This window comes from Oryzias latipes, chromosome 4, assembly GCF_053564925.1.
Source record: "Oryzias latipes strain Hd-rR chromosome 4, Olatipes_Hd-rR_3.1".
Lineage (NCBI taxonomy): Eukaryota > Metazoa > Chordata > Actinopteri > Beloniformes > Adrianichthyidae > Oryzias > Oryzias latipes.
Window position 1 is genome coordinate 20,403,246 of NC_136240.1, and position 19,838 is coordinate 20,423,083.

At 40.4% G+C, this 19,838-nt stretch overlaps 2 protein-coding genes and 2 non-coding genes across 9 annotated transcripts; 2 read left to right on the forward strand and 2 right to left on the reverse strand.

The window, feature by feature from the left end:
* The first annotated feature begins 5,000 nt into the window (after positions 1-5,000).
* Positions 5,001-11,419, forward strand: LOC105353958 (uncharacterized). 3 transcript variants are annotated; one of them, XM_078946055.1, is made up of 7 exons: positions 5,005-5,124; positions 7,253-7,430; positions 7,524-7,859; positions 8,012-9,604; positions 9,723-9,926; positions 9,999-10,376; positions 10,560-11,419. In XM_078946055.1, the coding sequence occupies exons 3-7, from the start codon at positions 7,814-7,816 to the stop codon at positions 11,087-11,089; spliced, it is 2,751 nt and encodes a 916-aa protein (XP_078802181.1). In that variant the 5' UTR covers positions 5,005-5,124; positions 7,253-7,430; positions 7,524-7,813; the 3' UTR covers positions 11,090-11,419. The 3 variants fall into 3 exon arrangements, with proteins under 3 accessions (XP_078802180.1, XP_078802181.1, XP_011472527.1); XM_078946054.1 differs by lacking the exon at positions 7,253-7,430 and having other exon boundaries at positions 5,001-5,124; XM_011474225.4 differs by lacking the exon at positions 5,005-5,124 and having other exon boundaries at positions 7,105-7,430.
* A 2,562-nt stretch (positions 11,420-13,981) lies between these two features.
* trnar-acg (transfer RNA arginine (anticodon ACG)) lies at positions 13,982-14,054 on the reverse strand. The gene has a single exon. It is a non-coding gene; the product is annotated as a tRNA-Arg (tRNA).
* Positions 14,055-14,429: 375 nt separating this feature from the next.
* trnam-cau (transfer RNA methionine (anticodon CAU)) lies at positions 14,430-14,502 on the reverse strand. Its single transcript has one exon. It is a non-coding gene; the product is annotated as a tRNA-Met (tRNA).
* Positions 14,503-14,856: 354 nt separating this feature from the next.
* On the forward strand, positions 14,857-19,675 carry nasp (nuclear autoantigenic sperm protein (histone-binding)). 4 transcript variants are annotated; one of them, XM_020702495.3, is made up of 15 exons: positions 14,887-15,092; positions 15,449-15,496; positions 15,571-15,684; positions 15,799-15,879; positions 16,628-16,734; positions 16,929-17,270; positions 17,440-17,510; positions 17,585-17,652; positions 17,726-17,799; positions 17,886-18,074; positions 18,158-18,330; positions 18,404-18,487; positions 18,582-18,653; positions 19,003-19,128; positions 19,482-19,675. In XM_020702495.3, the coding sequence occupies exons 1-15, from the start codon at positions 15,055-15,057 to the stop codon at positions 19,518-19,520; spliced, it is 1,626 nt and encodes a 541-aa protein (XP_020558154.1). In that variant the 5' UTR covers positions 14,887-15,054; the 3' UTR covers positions 19,521-19,675. The 4 variants fall into 4 exon arrangements, with proteins under 4 accessions (XP_011472473.1, XP_020558154.1, XP_004068086.1 ...); XM_004068038.5 differs by having other exon boundaries at positions 16,953-17,270; XM_011474171.2 differs by lacking the exon at positions 16,929-17,270 and having other exon boundaries at positions 14,857-15,092.
* The last annotated feature ends 163 nt before the right edge of the window (positions 19,676-19,838 follow it).

Here is a 19,838-nt window from a genome sequence, read left to right on the forward strand (position 1 = left end):
TTTTGCAAATCTCTTCTACTCAGCTATTAGACATACAACGCCTCATACATTTTGGACAGTATTTATTGTTAATAATTTTTTGTATTGTATTTTTAGTGCTGTTTTATCAAATATCATCTGTTGTTTTTTAATAGCTAACAAGGTAATTTCCCTTTGTGGGATCAGTTAAGGTTTATTCTATTATATTCTAAATCAAAACATATGAGAACAATGGTGGCAGAATGCTGTTTCTGTTGTTTTGTTTTTTAAATAAAATATAAAGCTAAACTTTTGCTCCATAAGTCCATTACTACTGTTTTTGATATTTTTCTTATCATGTAAAATAGTTGGCAGAAACTGGTCATTTATGTACGGCCCTTCATATGCCTCATTGCAGTCAGTGTTATCATCCAATACCCTCTAGTGGTCAATGTTGTGAACTGCAAGTTGAATTCATTGAGATGGTTGTTGCCTCTTTGCAACAGGAACATTATCCAGAATTAATACAAATTACAGTTCAAACATTTTAAATACATATCTCTTTTCCCATTTAAGTTGATTAAATGTAAAGACGCAAAAAATTATAGTTTTTGACTGTTGCTGCAAAGCCCACAGCAGTGAGGGAGGAGGAAAAGGGTTTCAAATGAAAGCTTGACAAAAGAAGTGATAAAAAAAATTGAGAAACAGCATAAAAAGTCTTCATAGTTTGTAGCAATACAGTTCTAAAGTTTCTCAAAAACCTTCAGCTGAACCTATAAATGATGAGGAGGTTCTGTCCTCTTTGGTGAACACATCTGTCTGGTTTACAGAGTGAGCTTTGCAGCTGCAGCTTTGTTTTGTTAAACGAATGTAGTTGCAACTAATCTGCAATAGTATTTAATGACCTATCTTTATATTTATTTATTTTTGTATGCTAGAATTCTAAACTGTATTTAGCTTCCCTGTTGCTAAAAATTGTTACAGATGTTTGATTTTACAGCCTTTGTGTTGCTGTCGTGGAGCAAAAGTCGACCTCTGACGTTGGATTCGGTTCCCGCTCTTGGACAAGACACTTAACCCTCACTGCTTGCTGTTGATTACCAGGATCAGGTGTTTATTTAGAACACAGAAACACCTGGGGCCTGTTTCAGAAAGGAGGTTAAGTGTAAACTCTGAGTGCGTTAACCCTGGAATCAGGGAAACCCTGGGTTTTCCGTTTCAGAATGGGAGGTTTGTTAAACCAGAGAAAGCAGAGTAAGTCAAACCCGTTCCTGAAAGAGAGGTAACTTATACTCGGAGTCAGTGTCCATGGTTACTTATGCTGTGAACCTAACCTGGTCGGGAGCAGGTTTTATTCTCCAAACTCAAGGTTTCTGCCAGTCCCCTCCCCTTTTTAAAGACGAAGCGGTATTTTTCGCTTTAACCTTCATTGCCCAAATTTCCGTCACACAGACAGAGACAGTCTAAGTGACAAGAATGGCTTGTTCTTTTTTGGAGGACCCAATAGACGAGGAGGCTGCATTAATTCATAGAGAATTATATTTACCTCGTACGAGGATTTTGAGACCTAGACTCGATTTTTTGTCATTTCCCCATACGTTTTTGTTTGAGCGTTACCGTTTTTCGTTGCAGTCAATTACATATACAAAATGAAAACAACATTAGGTCTTGCTATGTAAATGTTTCATATGTCAAATATTGTCAACAAAGCCTACATCCATGACATGCTCATATTTGACCTGATTGAATTATGTTTTTATACTTCATTTTAGCTGCTGCCATGTTCTTTTAATTCCTGCAGGATTGCATCTACATGAAAATGAAATCAGGGACATTGAATTAGATTAATGTAACAATTAATTTTTGGAAACACAATTTGCTTGCACTGCTTACTTTCTTAATCCCATATAAACCTTTTCCACTCGATCAATACAAGGGTAGTGTTGCAGTGTGTGTGTGCTGAGCGGGGTGCGAGTGCAGGTGCAGATGGGGGGGGTGTGAGCACGGAGCGGAGGTGTGTGCGTGGAATATATTGTGTTCGGAGGACGGAGCACTTAGTTAAATAAAGAGAAGGTGTCATTCCCAGAATAACTGTTTTGGAGTCATTCTTAATCCGCTCTGGAGGTTGAGGGTTTCGAACGGGAAGTGAACCCCGAAGGAGAATTCCCTTCGGCCCTGAAGGAAATCTCCCCTGCGCTTCTGACCACGGTCGGTCGGAAAGACGAGAGAAAAGAAAGGAGAAGTCTTCGCGCAGCGAAAGGTTCAACAGTAGACAAAAGTTCACTTTTAAAAACACAATTGCATGTATTAATATTAAACTGACCAACGTTTGCAAGAGGGGGAGGTTAACAAAAAAGTCCTCTAAACATTATCAACATTAAATGCATTTTCCCCCAGATTGGTTCTGTACACTATGCAGCATTTCATGCATTTACACCAGGAATAACACTTCAAAAGTACACCTAAATATCTCCATTTTTATTTCACTCCTTACGCTATTTAAAAAGTTATTACAGTCAATATTTTATAACAATGATTTAAATGCAAACTTGCGCATTAACTTGAGCAGCTATGTTTTCCACGCTAACTGTCTCTGTTTTGCAGATGCAGCGGTGTTGCTTTTCTTCTGGAATATGTGCTCATATTCACTGTAACTCTGCAGCAGCACGTCAAGTTCAGCTGGCGAAAAATACGCAGACCTCTTTTTTTCACGGTTGCCATGGTGACTCGTGATATCTGCGCTCCATTGATAATGGCTTCTTATAGTCGCGGTGCGCACGCTTAACTCCGAATCAGTCCACTCAGAGTTGATTGACCTAACTCCGATCAGCTTCTCTGAAACAGAAAACTCAGAGTTGTTAATCTCCCGATTGACCAACTCAGAGTTCAAGTTAAACCTCAGAGTTGGTTGAACCTCCTTTCTGAAACAGGCCCCTGCTGTAGTTGATCGGCAGGAAGAGCTAAAAAAACAGGCTGAGTGGCAGCCCTGCTGTAGAATGTTTCCATGCCGATGTACCTTGGGTCCCAATTTGATTGCTGTTATCGATATATATTGTTACCATTTCAGGATTTCTCTCTGGTAACCATCCGGGGCTATGACACCAAGTGTGCAACCAGGAACATTTTTGTGCACATTTGCAGACAACTGAAAGAAATCCTTTTACCGCATGGTAAATGTATTGCTGCTGCTTTTTTTTTTTTTTTTTTTAGCTTGTTTTGTTGGAACAGCCTGAGGTGATGACAACACAGAAGCTTTGATTAGAGGAGGCATGACTGCATCTATAGACATGTTTAAACAAGAAGGAACTAAAATCTGTGAATTGGTTCACTGTTGGCACAATGAAGGGTGTAGAGTTCAATGCAGGTGGCAAGTCTGGCTTTTGGGGTGCTAGTGTCTGCCGCTGTGACTTTTGCTTTGAGTTTTGCCTCCCCTGCACAACCATAAAGCAGGAGGAGGCATAACATGGTGTGTCACTGTGGTTTCGGGGGTTTCACTGTGGCTGCAAGATGTGCCAGAAAAAGCTCCCTGCTTTCCCTTTCCCTCCTGGAAGATTGAGTCTAATCATATTATAGGCTGAGAAAAAAATGATGAAGTACAACTCTCTGCTAATGCCTCTTTGTACTACTGCTCTCTGACGAAGGCCTTACTTGATTTGTCTCAGTGCCTCTTTATGAAATTTTACTGATTTTATATTCTTTGTTGGGATGGCTTGAGTCAAATTCAGAATCTGGCTGATTTTTCTTATATTCCTTCATACTTTGACAATAACGCTTAGTTGATGTGATGCTAGAGGAAATGGATCCGTGAAGAATTAAATGTCACTTTTTCAAATCCTTTTAATTTTTTGAATAGACACTGTCTTGGCGTTCAGTCATGTTTGTGAGAAGCATCTGCATTTAAGCCATTTTAAACTTTTTAATGTGTATTTTTTTGTTTTCTCTATAACAGAAATTTCTGCTAAAAGTGATCCGCTTTTAAACCAACACTCGTACTCAAGTTGTGAGTGTATACAAAAGAAGTAGCACAGTTGTTTACGACATTAATCTATATATTTCAACTGTAAGTCAAACATAAATCACTTACAGTTGTTTTGATCTAGTACATTTTAAATTGTTAACTTAACTTAATTTTAAATGGTTTACAGTTCAGTTTTTCTCTCATGCTATTTTACATGCTTTGCCCATTCTTGCATATATGTTTCTAGTGGTATACACTAATTACTAAAAACAAATTCATATCATTTTTCTCCAGTGTAAATTCTTTGGACGTGACGACTTGAATTAACATTCTGGTCACAGCTCCACAAGGAAAAGGAGTCCAACTGCAGTCCCATGTATGGTCAATGGGGACCATAGAAAAAACAAGTTCTATATAAAACGGTGACAACACATTTTTATATTAAAGGCATTCAAAGATGCACTTTCAGTTTGTAAAACAATCAAAAATAGGACCTACTATTTTATATTGTTTAAAAATTTGGTTTTAAAGAAAAGTTGAAAATTACTTTAGCAAGAGATAAAAGGAAACAGCCGCTGATGTAAGCCCAAGTGGCTGCCCAGGCCGCTTGTTAGTCAAGCTCAATACTATAACATGGCATCTTATTTTGTTTCATTAATTATGATAATAAATGTCGTCTCAACTTTATTTAATAAATCTCCTGATTTTATTATCAAGTATTAAATTCACAAAACTAAATTAAGTAATAAAGGTCCCAAGTTTTTTTGATTTATTGGCCCAAATTAGATTTTACTCACATTCCATTTCCCCAAGTACAAACAAATAATAAATAAACACATGTCCTTTTGCTCTGCTTTATAATTTTATTTTTGTGTATGTATCCCCCCTGGCGTTTACTTTGAACAATTGATGTACAGTTTAAAGTTCTTTGTTATTTACTGTATTTTGAATTAACAAAATGTTAGTCAATCCTGGTAATTCTTGGTCGTGATTTGGTCCTCCAATCAGCTTTCTTCTTTCTTCCAAAATCCCGCCCAAGAGTAACCAAGAATTACCCAATCAAATGCCAGGATGGACCACCGGAGCGGAAAGGATTGACCAATGAGATCCCAGAAAGAAGAGCACTTCATTTACATCTGCAAACATCGCTAAAACTATATCGGAGTTAGAGTTGGTCCAATTTTCAACGTTAATCACGACTTTTCACAGTAAGTACGGTCTTGTCATTGTGGAATTTATCTTTAAATGTTGTATCGTAATAACACGTTTTTGCTGAAGGTGTTACCTGTTGTACTCCGATAGATAGAAAGGTTGTTTTCCTTTGGTCATTTTTAGTAGTCCTCCATTGTTGTTCAACCATGCGGTGTTTTTCCACTAGGAAGTTAGGAACCGTGTAGTAAAACAAGTACATCCTCTTTACTCGAATATGAAAGCTAGGCTAACTGAAATATTAAATGAGCCGAGCTTTTACCATTGGAGTGTTTTCCACCTATATTTACTAAACGTCAGACCAAAAATAAATTTAGGGGATCAGCTAGCTCAAACAATGACTAACCTGACCTAGTTTTTACGTGTCGATTACTGCGTCTTTGTGTTTGTTCTTTGCCTTAACCCACGTGTTTTAGCGAGTACTCAGTAACTCACACACGCATGGAGATCACATCCAAAAATACCTTTAAGTTTTTTTTGTTTTTTTTTATTATTATTTAACGTTTATCTTTTTTTCGGGAATAAATCACACATTGGATCACTTTTTGTTGTCCTCGAGCTTATGTATTAGGATAATAGTAATTAAAAATAATTTAAACAAATAACATTCACCAAAAAACAAGCAATTGGTATTTATGAACACACACAAAAAAATCAAATTAATACAAGTAACTATCCAATCAAATAAAGCCGTATTAAAGCTTTCTTGTAGCATTTTATTTTCTCATCTTGTGTTTGCACAGCTCAGTTTATGATTTACAATCTTTACAATCCTCATTGGATTCATTGAGCTTTTATGATGGAACCCAGATTCAGAAGACTTGCAAATGGGATTCTGAATTTGTCAGACTGAAGGCCCGTACACACCGGGACGAATATTCGCCAGGCGTTATTCGCCAGCGTTTTTCGCCACGTCTTTTGTGTTCACACCTAGACGATTTTCGCTGACGATGAGCCGAGCGAACATGCAATTTCTTTCCCTGACATTAGATGGCGCTTAATGTAAACAGAAATACTCCTGTACACAAGGTGGCGCTGCACAACTTTACGATTCTTAAAGTCGCTTTTCACTCAGAAGAAGAGAGCAAGTATTTACGCGCTTGTCAGAATCATACAAAGAAAACATGAATATTTCGAGCATCAGTAGCTCCAACTGGTACTTGGTAAGGGGATATTTAAGAATGTCCGTCATTATTTCTTCGCGGCAGTGTAGACGCTACTTGGCGTCTATCTTCTTCGCTGGTATATGTGCTCAGCAAGGCAGTTTTGTGTTTGAGCGCCCCCAAGTTGTGTTTTACTGTAACTTCAGAAGCTCCAGACACGTGTGCAAAAGCGCCATTCTCATTGGTCGAATAGATTTGGACGCGACGCGTCGAGAAAAAAAAAACGAACCCGAGGCGTTTTTTTTTTTTTTTGGCGCTTGGCGTTTTTTCGCCTCGGTGTGCACACTCTCATTGGTGCCCTTTGTTTAGTCACGAGGCGTTAAACGTCGGCGAAAATTGCCGGCGAAATTCGTCCCGGTGTGAACAGGCCTTGAAGCGTATTCCTTTAAAAGGGCTAAACCGTGGATGAGGCCCTTGTCCCCGGAAGCAGTCTTGGAAAAGGCCGCAAATAACTTGTTGGATCATCAGGGAGATCTCTCTAACAAAAAGCATCTTTTTGGCTTCTTTGAAATCCAGTTTGGTATTTTCCAGGGCCAAACATTCAAATAGCTTCTGGAAAATGTTTTGAGTTATGCTTCCTGCCTTGTTGCTGCTAAGAAGAAAGATCCAAAAGGAGGAAGTAGGGCTGTACGATATGAGGAAAACTTGCGATATTAGTGATTAATATTGCGATAACGATATAATTTGCGGTATATAAATAGCAAAACAGCCAAAAACATCATTCCCATTCACTGCAACAGTTTAAAAATTATACTCCCGATGACCCTCGAAATAAAAGAGTACATGGAAATGCTTGCCTCTGCCAAAACTGCAGTGGCAATGAAACAGGAGCAGATGTCCCGAGAGAAGACACAACGAAGCCCATCGAGACGACTGTTGTGAATTTGAGCTATACAAATAAAATTGAATTGAACTTATTTTATCCAGCCACCCAGGACCATTAATGGCATCCTCTTCTTCTCAGACTCCATCAACGTCTAATCCTTCTGCTGCAAGACCTCCCAGTTCACCACCACATCCCAAAACTCCTCAGCCCATCTCCACCTTGTCTCTCTCTTCCCTTTTGGTTGGAAATTTGGCAAAGGATGAAAACATAGACGAAGCTGTAGAAAAGCTCGCATCTCCATTTAAACTCAGACCCTGTATGAAAAAAAATCTATTTTTTTTCTAAACCCCAAATCCCATTGAATCTTATTGGTAGTGTATGTTTATGCTGTGTTGTTGTTGTTTTTCAGCTTTGATACATTCACGACCGCGTTCCACATCCACAACTTTAAACCAGCCAGCTGGATCCCTTTTTTCCTCACCTGCGTTTGTAGGATCCCCCCTTCACCCTCCAAGTGTCAGAAGCCTCCTCCTCTCTCCCAGTAGCAGGACCCTCTTCTCCACACCCAACTGTGGAAACCTCCATCAATCCTCACAGACACCAACAGCCTTTGGCCCCAAAGCCAGTGAGCAGTTCTCCACCACTGCAGGTCCAAAAACTCTGTCTTTTCCACCCGTGTCAAGTGAAGTTAACGACAACATGCTCCTGTCAGAAGCGATCAGATGGGACAAATCTCACTCAGCAAGTATGTACATTTTATATCTCATTTTTATGCCTTTACTCAAGCATGTACATTTGCTCTTACTGAAAGGGGTTCAAGTGTTCCCGTAAATTATATCTATGCACAATTTCTATTAATAGACTTTTCCTTGTTTTGTTTTTTTTTCTTCCTCTCAGCACAAAGAGTGTGTCTTCCAGCCGGTTGGCTCCACACACTGCCTGAGGTGGACCAGAGATGGATGTCCAAAGCTCTTTTCAAATGGACAGCGCAAGGACATCCTGACCTGGACTTCAGCAAGGTGGACAGACTGTGGTGGTATCCTCCGCAAGTCCCCTTGCGCATAACAAATGTCCCTCAGCCCGAAGACTATTTTGGCAGTCCCCTCCTTCTTTGGATCCCCCAAAAACTCTGGCAAGTCAAGCTGACATGTCCTCATTCAGATTGCCATGAAGAGCTTCTGACCTCAGCTGGTCTGCATGAGAAGGTCAGACAAGTTATTTCTCTGGACATAACTTACTTTGTGGCATCTGAGTATTTATTTTGCAAACGATGCAAAAGAAAGGTCATCAGCTGGAGCCATGCCATCGTCTCCCAGCTGGATGTGGGGCACAGGGGGCAGTTTCCCTGCATCCTCACATCCAAGCTTGCCTGTGACCTGAGGGTGGTCACTTTGATGCGCCAGAGGGGTCTGGGAAACAGCAGCAGCCAGATTAGGAAGAAGGTGCAGGAGAGTCATTCAGAAGTGTGGCTGAAGAAGACTGTCCAGTACCTGCAGGACTGCAAACATATCAAAGGGGCTGTTGAAAAGGGTCTGATAAGCCCGGTTACGTTTTCACCTCCCCTTCCAATGCCTACGGTTCCGGACCACAGGTGGCTGATGCAAGTCTACGCCCAAGATGTTCTCCAGAGGCTGACTGAGGTCAAGGCCTCAGTAACATCAACTTATGGACGCATCTTGAAGCTTGCCTCCACCAAGAAAGTGGCTCAGAAAATGGCTGGAAGGGGTTTTGGAACAGCGACCTGGGCAACAAATGTTGGCAATGAGCACGGCCAAATAATCACGTCTGTGCTCACTGCTAGCGAAGGTTTTGGCTTGGGGCCAATGATAGAAGGGCTAATAAGGAGATATGCAGTGGCTGGGGTACCTCCCCCTGAAGTGCTTTACGTCGACAGAGACTGCTGTGGAAACACGCTTCTTCGACGAATGTTCCAGAATTGGAAAGACCTTAACATCCGCCTGGACATATGGCACTTCATGAGAAGGTTTTCGGTGGGCTGCACCACTGATTCACACCAGCTGTATGCATCCTTCATGAGGCGCCTCAGCCACTGTCTCTTTATGTGGGATGAGGAAGATCTGACAGCCCTCAAGATCGCTAAACGCTCCGAACTGTCTGCCAGGCTCACCAATCCCTCAGAAGCTGATGTGCTGAGGTCCATTAGCCGCAGTGAGTTAGCCCTGCACTGCAGGAGAACGACACGTGGCTCTCAGGAGACTCTGGCTCTCATCAAAAGCCTCATCCAAGCTTTTGACGGGGACAATGGCTGCGACACTCTGGGGGTTCCTCTGATCAACTCGGAACGCATGGCTGACATTTTAGCTGCTCAGGCAAAACATGTGGCCTGCATCCAGGATCCCCCAGGCATCCAGCTGTACACCAGGATGGGAACAATCCTGAAAGGAGGACATCGTTTGCCCACATACTGCTGTGCCAGAGGTTTAGCATCCCTTAAATCTTTTCATCTTCACCTAAATAGGTTCATCCCTGGTAAGTTGTTCTATTAGCTTTCCTTAAAACACAAAAATCCTAAAATATTGTAAATATTGAAAGCCATATGTATTTATGCATGGAAACATGTGTTTTGTTTTTTCCATGGATATTACAGGCACCCTGGCAAGTGATGTCTTCTTCCAGGCCTACCTGTTAGATGGGCTGGCCAGGTGGAATGAAGACCGCGCTGTAGCCGCCACATCAGACAAGCAGCAGCCATGCTCCTACGACCATCTCCTGCGGCATGCTGCTAACAGTTTGTCTGAGGAGGTCCTTGGCCAGGAAATTGTTCCCTATACTGGGCCAAGGAAATACACAGGTGTGAATACTTTTTTTGAAAAGAACTTCAAAACCTTTATTCTTCTTCTAATGAGTGCTTTGCCTTTTACAGGTGAACTTCTGTGGGTGGAGTACCTTTACCAGCAAACTGGTAAAGTTCTCCAAGATAACCGACAGGCTGTTGAAGAGTCTGAGACAATGGACATGGAGATTGAAGACAGCTTCAATGAACCCGAAGAGTTTGAAGACTTCACTGTGTCCACTTTGGAGCCAGTGAGGACCTTCACAGTCTCTTCAAAGTCGTCCATCAGCAGTCTGTCAGCTCCAGACCCTCAGCCTGGCCCCTCTTGGTCTCCTCCTCCTGCTGAGGGTCCTTTAACGAGCGTGACACACTCAGCGCCTGGACCTACATCACCATCTCCCTCTTCATCACCTTCCACCACCACCACCTCCGTGCCCCCTTGTGTCTTATCCCCCATTGAACAGAGCAGTGAGTTTTGTCAAACTTTTCAATTGGAAAAAAATAGAAACAAAAAAGGACCTAGTATGAGTATTTTTATTTTAATTAATTTGTTTTTACAAACTGGGGAGAAAAAAAACGTCTCGGAGTGTTTTCATTATAACGATGTATCATGTTACCATTTTATTAAGAGATTTCATTTTTCTTTTACAGCTACCAAAAAAGGGACCTTGGCTGAGCCTCACTTTTTTGTGCCACCACCTAACACTGCTGGGGAGGCAAAGGTCAAACTGGAGCCACAGCTACAGACACAAGCACCCCAAAAGCTGGACTTGCCCGCTTCATTGAGCTCTACAGCCTTCATTGTGCCATCAGGGTCCACTTCACTGGTTTTGGTTCCACCCATTTTAAACGTCCCCTTCAGTGTCGTCATGCCTCCTCCTGCTGTGCCGATCAAAGTCTCTTTGCTGCCGTCACCTCAGGCTGCTTCAAACACACCGTACACAACACAACAATACAGAAAGAGGAAAATGGAAGCAGAAAAAATGGGTGTGGTGAAAAGGAAATACATTAAAAAAACAGATGCCATGACGTGCAGCAAATGTGGTGGAAACAGGCAGCCAACATCCCACCGTCAGTACTTTGGGAACTGGTTCTGTGAAGCCACTGAGACTCAGTCGTATGACAATTGGAGGGCTGAACTAGAGAAGCGTGGATATGGGAAAAAAAAAGAGGGAAAATGACCACCACCACTATAAACAACATGCAGTCCATGCAATATTTTCCAAAGCACCGTTTGTTTTATATTTAATCATTTCTATATAGAGTTTGGTTTTTGGAAAGAAATTTTTTTTTACTTTTTATTGTCTATAATATTTTAGTGTTTTCTGTAAGAATTACGTTTTTTAAGCTTTTAGTAAGCTTTCTCCTCAAAATTTGCAATTTCAATACTTAAGGATTTGATTCAAATATAATTATTGAATTTTTAGATAGACAAAGTGATATAGTTACCATTTAGAATGTTTCTTGTCATGTCTGTTAGAAATATCTGCATTAAAGAAGTTTTACATGAACACTTGAGTATTTTAATTTTATTTCTAATTCTAGAAAAAAGTTTTGTCATGTGTTCATCTTTTTAATCAGCACTGACATATTTGAATATTTTCAATACATTATATCTAGTTTTTTTTTACATAAATAATGTTTTTTTGTTATTCTGCTGTAGTAAACTAAATAGACCAAATTAATTTTGATGCCATTAGGGGCAAAATGTCTTAATTTAAATGTAGTTTTATAGTTGCATTATTAACAAATTTCATGCTATAAGGCCTTCACATTTCACACATGGCAGAAGAGATTATGGAAGCCACAAGGCCATGGAAGCTCCTAAATCGTACACATTAAACGCGTGGCTCGGTGTTACCTGTCATACTCCGATAGGTTGTTTTCCTTTGGTCATTTACACTAGTGGTCCTCCATTGTTGTTCAACCTGCAGTATTTTCCACCGTGTAATAAAAAAATTAAATCTTTGAACAGAAAAAAGCAAGGCTAACTGGAATATTGAACAGTGATGAAAGTCTTCCGGGAATTCCCGGAAATCCGGGTTTTTGAGCAAACCGAACGTACTTTCCGGGAAATAAAGACCTGATCTCTACGGACAAATCGCTTTCCGGATTAAAAAATGGTCTGAAATCAGCTAATTTTAGCTTTATTTTCTATATTTCTCCGCAGATCGCTTCCTCTATGGTCGTGGCCATCTCTCGTCTTCCCGGCCTAATTGACCAATGACGGGACGTTTTAGTTGCTTTCGGATGCGTCGACGGGTCTGATTGGCTCTGTCTGCACCACGTGGTCAGCGTGACTTGCTTCCCTAGAGACCAAAACTGGCGGACCCACGCTAAACTTTCACAAACACATCTGAAGAGTTTGCGATCAAATTTGTGTTAAAATAATGGCAGGCATCGTCATTATTGAGCGTGGTCACGACCTCAGTTGTGAGAAGACGATAAAAAACAAATTGAAGTGGTCTTGGCTGGAAAAAAAAGATTTTTAAGGTAGTGTAGGTCAAATACTTTTTTGTGTAAAATAATCTCAAAACCACATTTTGAAATAATTTCAATTTTAGTTTTGAGTTTCAGTTTTTATTTTGAATACATTTCTTTATCTAATTTATTTGTATTTCCTAATTACCATGATTTAGTTCAGTATAGTTGACATTAATTATAAGTATTTGATGGTTTGGACCCGCACTCCCTTAAAAAATAATGTTTACAATGTTTAGTTTAGTTTGTATGTTTATTTTGATATTTCCCAGATTACTTAGTATTGGTGTTAAAGAATTGATGTATTATGTTATAGAATTATAGTTTAAAGCAGATCCCATATTTTGATGTAATTATAGTTTGAGAAAACAGTGCAAGTGGATGTTGTACATCAGTCATTTCTAAAGCAGAAATAATGTATAAATAACTGAGGTACTTTCATAGAATATCATAGTTACTGGTGTTCTTTTTGCCATTTGGGGCTTTGATGTTACTATATTTTAGCAATTGTATGTTTTGCAGCTTTGAGGAAAAGCGTAGATTGTAGGATTGTGTTACTTTGAGCAATTTTCCAAATTCTTTTTTAGCACCAGCAAGTCCTTAATGGAGAGTCAAACTAGGGGTTTGAATGACAAATCATGATGCTCCAATTAGTCTTAGTTTCTTGATAAAGAAGTGAATAACTAGCTGCCAGAATGCACCAGAATGCATCTAAGACCACGTATTTTTCCAAAATTTTGCTCTGTGCCCGCCATATCGCTCAAAGAAAAGTTCAGGGATTTTTTCCTTGCCTGACTTTCATCACTGATTGAATGAACCTAACTTTTACCACAGCAAGCAGGAGTTTTTTTCCACCTATATCATTTAAAATGTGCAATTTCAATACTTAAGGAAAAAATAATTTTTTTATATAAGAATTTTTAGCTAGACACTGTCTTATGGTTGCCATTTAGAATGTGTTTTGTCACGTCTGTGAGAAATCTCTTTGCATTAAAGATCTTTTACATGAGCACTTGAGTATTTTAATTTTATTTCTAATTTAAAAAAAGTTGTTTGTCATATGTGTTCACCTTTTTTATCAGTATTGACATATTTGAATATTGTCAATACATTACATCTGTAGGTTTTTTACAAGAATATTTTTTTAATGTATTTCTTTCTTATTTTTTTATTATTCTACTGTCATATGCAACATTTCTTAATTTAGTTTATATTTCTTTCATTAACAAATCTCATGCTATAAGGTCTGCATATTTCACACATTGCAGAAGAGATCATGGAAGCTCCTAAATCGTACACGTTTAATGCGGGGCTCGAACTCGCGGCTTGTAGGTATGTTTTAGCAAAGTTGGAAACTTTACATCGACTTATGGGCGCTTATCTTTTCTGTTTGTATTTGCATTTGACCACCCAGCTAAAATTGGTCTTAACAAGTTTGCTTTGATTTAATGAATTTATATACTCACTAACTGGCGAATAAAAGTAACACTGAACCGTATTAAATAAAAAAGCGAAAAAAATCGAGCCAGCCAGGAATCGAACCCAGAATCTACTGGTCCGTAGTCAGACGCGTTACCCGCTGTGACAAAAGTCGAGCCAGCCAGGAGTCGAACCTAGAATCTTCTGATCCGTAGTCAGACGCGTTATCCATTGCGCCACTGGCCCGGTGAGGACACCACAGAACACAGCTACCGCTAAATTCACACCACTGGCTCTATCTATATGTATATTTATTATTATACATCAATATATCTATAAATATATATTTGTGTGTGTTCAGTATAGTAAAAGCTGATAAGTTATGTATAAACGAGACCACAAAGGGCTAAATAAAAAGATCTCTCTGTCTGAGGATCGAACTCACAACTTTCCGCATATCAGCCTGAAAACATATTGCATGACAAGTACCTTGTCATTTACCTCTCAATGTTTATTATTATCGTTACATGCTAAATTACAATAAAAATGTATTATGTAGTAGATTTATATTTACACTGAAAAATATAAATACTACGACTAAAAAAACTAAATGAAAAGTCATGCCCCGTGTGAGGCTCGAACTCACGACCTTCAGATTATGAGACTGACGCGCTGCCAACTGCGCCAACGAGGCTGCGGAGTCGCGGCGTCGGTACTACGTACCAAAAACGGGGGCACGTCTTTTGGCTATTAACTGTTTACTATTGATGGTATAGGATGGTAATATGTATTTTAATATAGTCATTAAGCTTACACAATTTCATTTAATCTTTTGTTGATTGTGTACTTTTCATATTTTACTTTTCGCAAAATGATTTTGCACAGGAACTGCTTCATCAGTAAGGATAAATAAAAACATAAATGCAAACTTTTTTTAACAACGTGCATGATACTTATCAGATGTTTTCATTGACCCTGTGAAACCGGTTATGTTTCACCCTTATGCCGTTCAGTTTTGCTTGAGACCGTAAACGCAACATTCGGTTGCGACCCCTTTAACGCCAATCTCCCGCGTTCCAACTTAAGCGGAAATAGAGAGCCCTTTTTCCCTCTATTTAAACGCGCCAACAAAGACCATTCAACGAGCGCTGTCGGTAAATCTCTCACTGTAGAGTAGACTCTTGTTTTGGTTTTTGTCTTCATCTTTTATTATTATTATTACGTTCTCTATTGTATTCCTGTCTAAATGCCTGAGGAAACGTCCACTGCGTCGAGCTCGTCGAGGTAAAAAAGCAGCTTGTTATTTGGTATTCTCTGGTATATCTGTGCACACAGGGAACACGGCTAGCCACGTAACGCTCGGTGACCTAGTTTATCGGCTGTAAAACAGCAGTTTAGCTTGCACACACACAAACGCACAGCTGTTGTGGTTGACTGGTGTAGTTGTGTCGGGGGTGGTAGTTGGTGGGCTTTGAAGAGGTCTCCGTGTGACAGTCCTCTGCTGGGAGCTAGCTGGCTAACAGCGACATGCTAACAACAATAAGGCGTCGCCAGTTTCTCCGGCAGCTGCAGCAGAAACTAGGCCAGCCAGCGATCGCTAACATGTTTGTTCTGCTTTTTTTTTTTTTTTTTTTTTGCAGTACGGAGGAGAAGCCGTGCTCGTCGTCTGCAGCTACAGCAGCAGAGAGGCAAGAAGTGTCTGCATTGTTAAAGTTAGCTTAACTTGCACGAGCGCTCACTTGTTTTCGTCTGTTTCATGCAGTTCGGTTGACGTGATGGAGGAGGCAAAAAAATTAATCGGAACGGGGAAAAGGCATCTCGTAATGGGGGATGTCGTCTCGGCTGTCAATGTCTTCCAAGATGCCTGCAGCATTCTGTGAGTCCTGGTAGATGATCCTGGAGAGGGCGCTCCCCTCCTTTCCCTCAAAAGTGGTTTATTCCTAAACTGTGTAATTTCGTGTTTTTCAATTTCCCATCTGTGTTCCTGCAGAGCATCGAAGTACGGGGACACTGCAGATGAGTGCGGAGAGGCTGTCTTCCTGTATGGAAAGTCTCTTTTGGAGCTTGCCAGGTGGGTCTGCCAAAAATCATGACAAATTGTATTTCTACAGTTCAGCTTCCTGTCCCCAACAAGAAATTACTTTTAAAATACTGCAACAACAAAGTTGGTATGTTTTTAAAAGTTAAAATCTGTCAGCATTTCATAAAGCAGTAGTGTATTTCTGTCAAATGTTGGCGGCAATAGTCTCTCCACAGATCTATAGATACTCTCATAGGAATATTTGCATCTTGTATTCATTTACATTGCTGAAAAAATGTTTTTGGTGCTTTTAGCATGCTGTTGTGGTTTTATGATTTATGGAGGACAAATGTAAAGAAAATTGGAGCTTAATATTGCATTTCTTTGTTCAAATCATTGTGAATCAGGATTAGCTGCAAAAAGGCTGTTGGAAAAAGCTTGTAAGTAGTATAACGGGGCTGTAAGATAGCGGGAAAGCTCCTAAACGATAGATGATGGGAAGGGGAGGACGTCCTTTACGCCAACAGCCTGTCTCACAACTCTGCTGCAAATTTCCAAAGAGCTCCTGCCGCTCTGCAAAAACTGTCCAAGAAAATGTTTTATTTTTATTTTTTTAACCTAAAAAGGGCACAATCATATTTAAAAGACCACTGAGGAAGTCTTTTAAAATGGCTCAAAAATGATTGAAGTGGGACAGCATTTCATAAAGCACCAGTGTATTTCTGTCAAATATTTGGAGCAATAGTTTCTCACTATATTTTCCAAACATCTACATCAAAACTTCATTCCTCTCTTTAAGGATGGAGAACGGCGTTCTTGGTAATGCCCTGGAAGGAGTTCCAGAAGAATCAGAGGAAGAGGAGCAGCCGAGCAACTCAAACATTGAGAGCGCTGACAATCTTGATGGTCTGTAGGAGCTTTGCTGCTTGTTCCTCAGTTTAAATGTCCTGCAAGTCAATAATTGGGTTCATTTGATGTTGGCATGAATTTAATATTGATTTGTTGCCTTAAAAAAAACTACGTTTTTGAACCTCAGTAGTACCAAACAGATGTTCAGATAGTTGTGAGCAAATGTTTGAATGTCTGAACAATGTTTAAAGAGGTGGCATGCCGCTGTGGTGCAGAGAAAACCCGAGATGAGCTGCGAAAGCAGGTGTGTGATGCAATGGCAGAGGAAGCCAGGTCTGAAGAAAAGCTGTTGTCTGAGGACGGTCACGACATCACCCAGGTGAAGAAAGAAGTTGAAGCAGAAGCTGTAGTGAAAGCTGGTGAGAGCTTACCAGAGGAGGAGGAGGAGTCAAATTCACCTCTGGCTCAAGAAAAGGTGATCCGAAATCAGACTGTCCAGGATGCAGATGAAGAAGAGAAGGATAAAGAGCCAGATGATGGAAAAAAGGAGGAGTCTGATCTAGAGGAAGAACGGGACAAAGATGAACCGGAGGGTAGTAGATCTCTGAGTCCAGGTCACTGGTGTTGGTGGTTTGGTCTCTAGAGCACCTCAGCAGCATGTGTCACAGGGTGGTCTGGGAGAAAAGCTGCAGGGTTTTTTTTCTTTTCTTCATTTTCTTATTAGTATTATCTTGTGTAAACTGTTTCCATGTTCTGTCCTAGATGACGAGGATGATGACGACGATGATGATGATGATGATGATGATGATGGAGAGAAAAACGGACAGGAGAATGTGCGATTCTTTCCTGGAATGTCTGTCAGTTTTTAAGGTGCTACTATAATTAACGCTCCGCTTCAATTTTTCAGGAGGATGATGTTGGGAATTTACAGTTGGCGTGGGAGATGCTGGAGGTCGCCAAACTGATCTATAAAAGGTAAATTGATGGTTTAAAAAATGAGCATTTTTCTGTCAACAAATGAGCCTGAAATCATCTTTGTAACATTCAGAAAAGAAGGAAAAGAGGAGCAGCTGATGGCAGCTCAGGCTCATCTGAAGCTGGGAGAAGTTGGTGCTGAAACAGGTGAGCTGCACAAAGCTCGACTTTACGCTTGACTTTTTCAAATATTCACATTTGACCTTTTTTTGGGGGTGTTTCTTTTGTTTTAGGGAACTATCCCCAGGCTCTGGAAGACTTCCAGGAATGTTTGGCCATCCAGCTGCAGCACTTGCCTCCTCACAGTCGTCTACTTGCTGAGACTCACTACCATGTCGCTACAACACTCTGCTACATGGATGAGTACAGACAGGCCATCCAGCACTACAACAGTTCCATAGAAGTCATCGAAAACCGCCTGTGTGAGACATTAGTTTGTTTTTATGCTTTGTCTCAGAGCTTCGTGCTGTTGATGTGTTTAATCTGTGACCGTTGTGATGAGCAGCCGTGCTACAGAAGGCGATCGACGCAGCAGAAGGAGACGGCGGTGCAGCAGAGGAGAAGAGCGAGATGGAAGAGCTCAAACAACTTTTGCCGGAAATCAGAGAAAAGGTGGAAGACGCCAAAGAGAGCCTGAGGACAGCCAGCGCCGCGTCGCAGGCCATCCAGCAGACGCTCGTGAGTATGGACAGAGTGGTGTGTAGAGGCTGTTTGCGTGGATCTAAAGTAAAAAAACAAAAATGTCATGCAGGGTGGAACCTCGTCTTCATCAGCATTCCTCCGTGAAAACGGCGGGCCTTCGTCTTCAACGGCAGCTTTTGCAGAAAGTAGCCAGGTGAGGTCGCCTGCTGTTTGTGGTGGATTTGTAGTAAAACTAACATTAAGTTTTATCGTAGCTTAAAAAATTGTATTCCTTTTTTTGTTTTTAGGATCCAGGGAAATGTGACAGCAGCTCCTCTTCCAAAGCGGCGTCGGACATCTCTCATCTCGTCAGGAAAAAGGTGAAGACCCACCAGGCTGCAGTCGTGTGTACAATTTGTTGCTTTTCTTAAATGCTAAACATTTCTTCATTGTTCAGCTCCTCCACCTCTGATTCAGCGTCTTATTGCTGCAGGGTAGTGTGGGTTTATTTATGTTCCAGGTTTTGCTTTCAATCATTATGGCTTTTGTCTTCAGCCTGTTATGCCTTGTGTGATCGCTGCAGTGTCATGTGCTGGTTTTTGTGACTTTGTTTGGAGGCCGAGTCTCTACTGTTATATATTTTTCTTTATTATAATGGCTCTGAGGTTGCCATATAAAAATGAATTCCAGTAGCCTTCAGTCTTCCATTCCTGCCTTGTTTCCACACAGAGGAAACCAGAAGAAGAGAAGCCAGTAAAGGACGCAGATGCTAAGCAAGCAAAACAGGAAGTCTCAGTAAATTGCAGCGATGATTCTAGTGCCAGCAATGGAGTCCAGGAGGAGAAATCACAGGAGGCGAGTGATAGGCCTTTTTCTTTGACTGTTGCTGTGAAACTATGAAGCTATGAGTAACTGCTTGTCTGAGGCGGGACGGCCCCAGTTGATGACTGCATGTAGTTCCCAGTGGACTTTCTGCATTTTGGCCGCTTTTTTTCTCTTCAGGACAGTCTCTGACTCCGTGGTGATCATGGAAGTAATAATTGGTGGTTTTAAGTTCTAAACCTGTGGTTTTCATTTTATTTATTTTTGAACAGTGATCCGCAAATCATTTGAGGGTTTTTTTTGTCTTTAAGACTAAGTTTGATTCCTTTTTCTCTCCTACATAAAGTGGTCTCTCCATTAAACTGGATGGTGTCTTCCTTCTGCAGGCTCCCACCCAGTCGGCCTCTGTGGAGTCTTCAGCGTGAAAGTCCTGATCTGCCTCCTGACTTCTGAAACCAGCACAGCTCCGACTGTCTAGCCCTCTCCTCCAAACTGATTTTTCTGTAAATATCCATTTTCACAGAATTGTCTGTCAGGTTTTGTATACTTGTAGTAAAATAATAAACATTTGCAGATGTAATATTGTGTTCAAAGCTCGTGTGATTTTTTTTTTTTTTTTTTTTTTTTTTTTTTTTTTTTTTTTTTTTTTTTTTTTTTTTTTTTTTTTTTTTTTAAAAGCTCTAAATTCTTAAGCATTTTTCCCTATCAAAAGCCATACTTATTTAAAACAAAAAAGCCAGGAT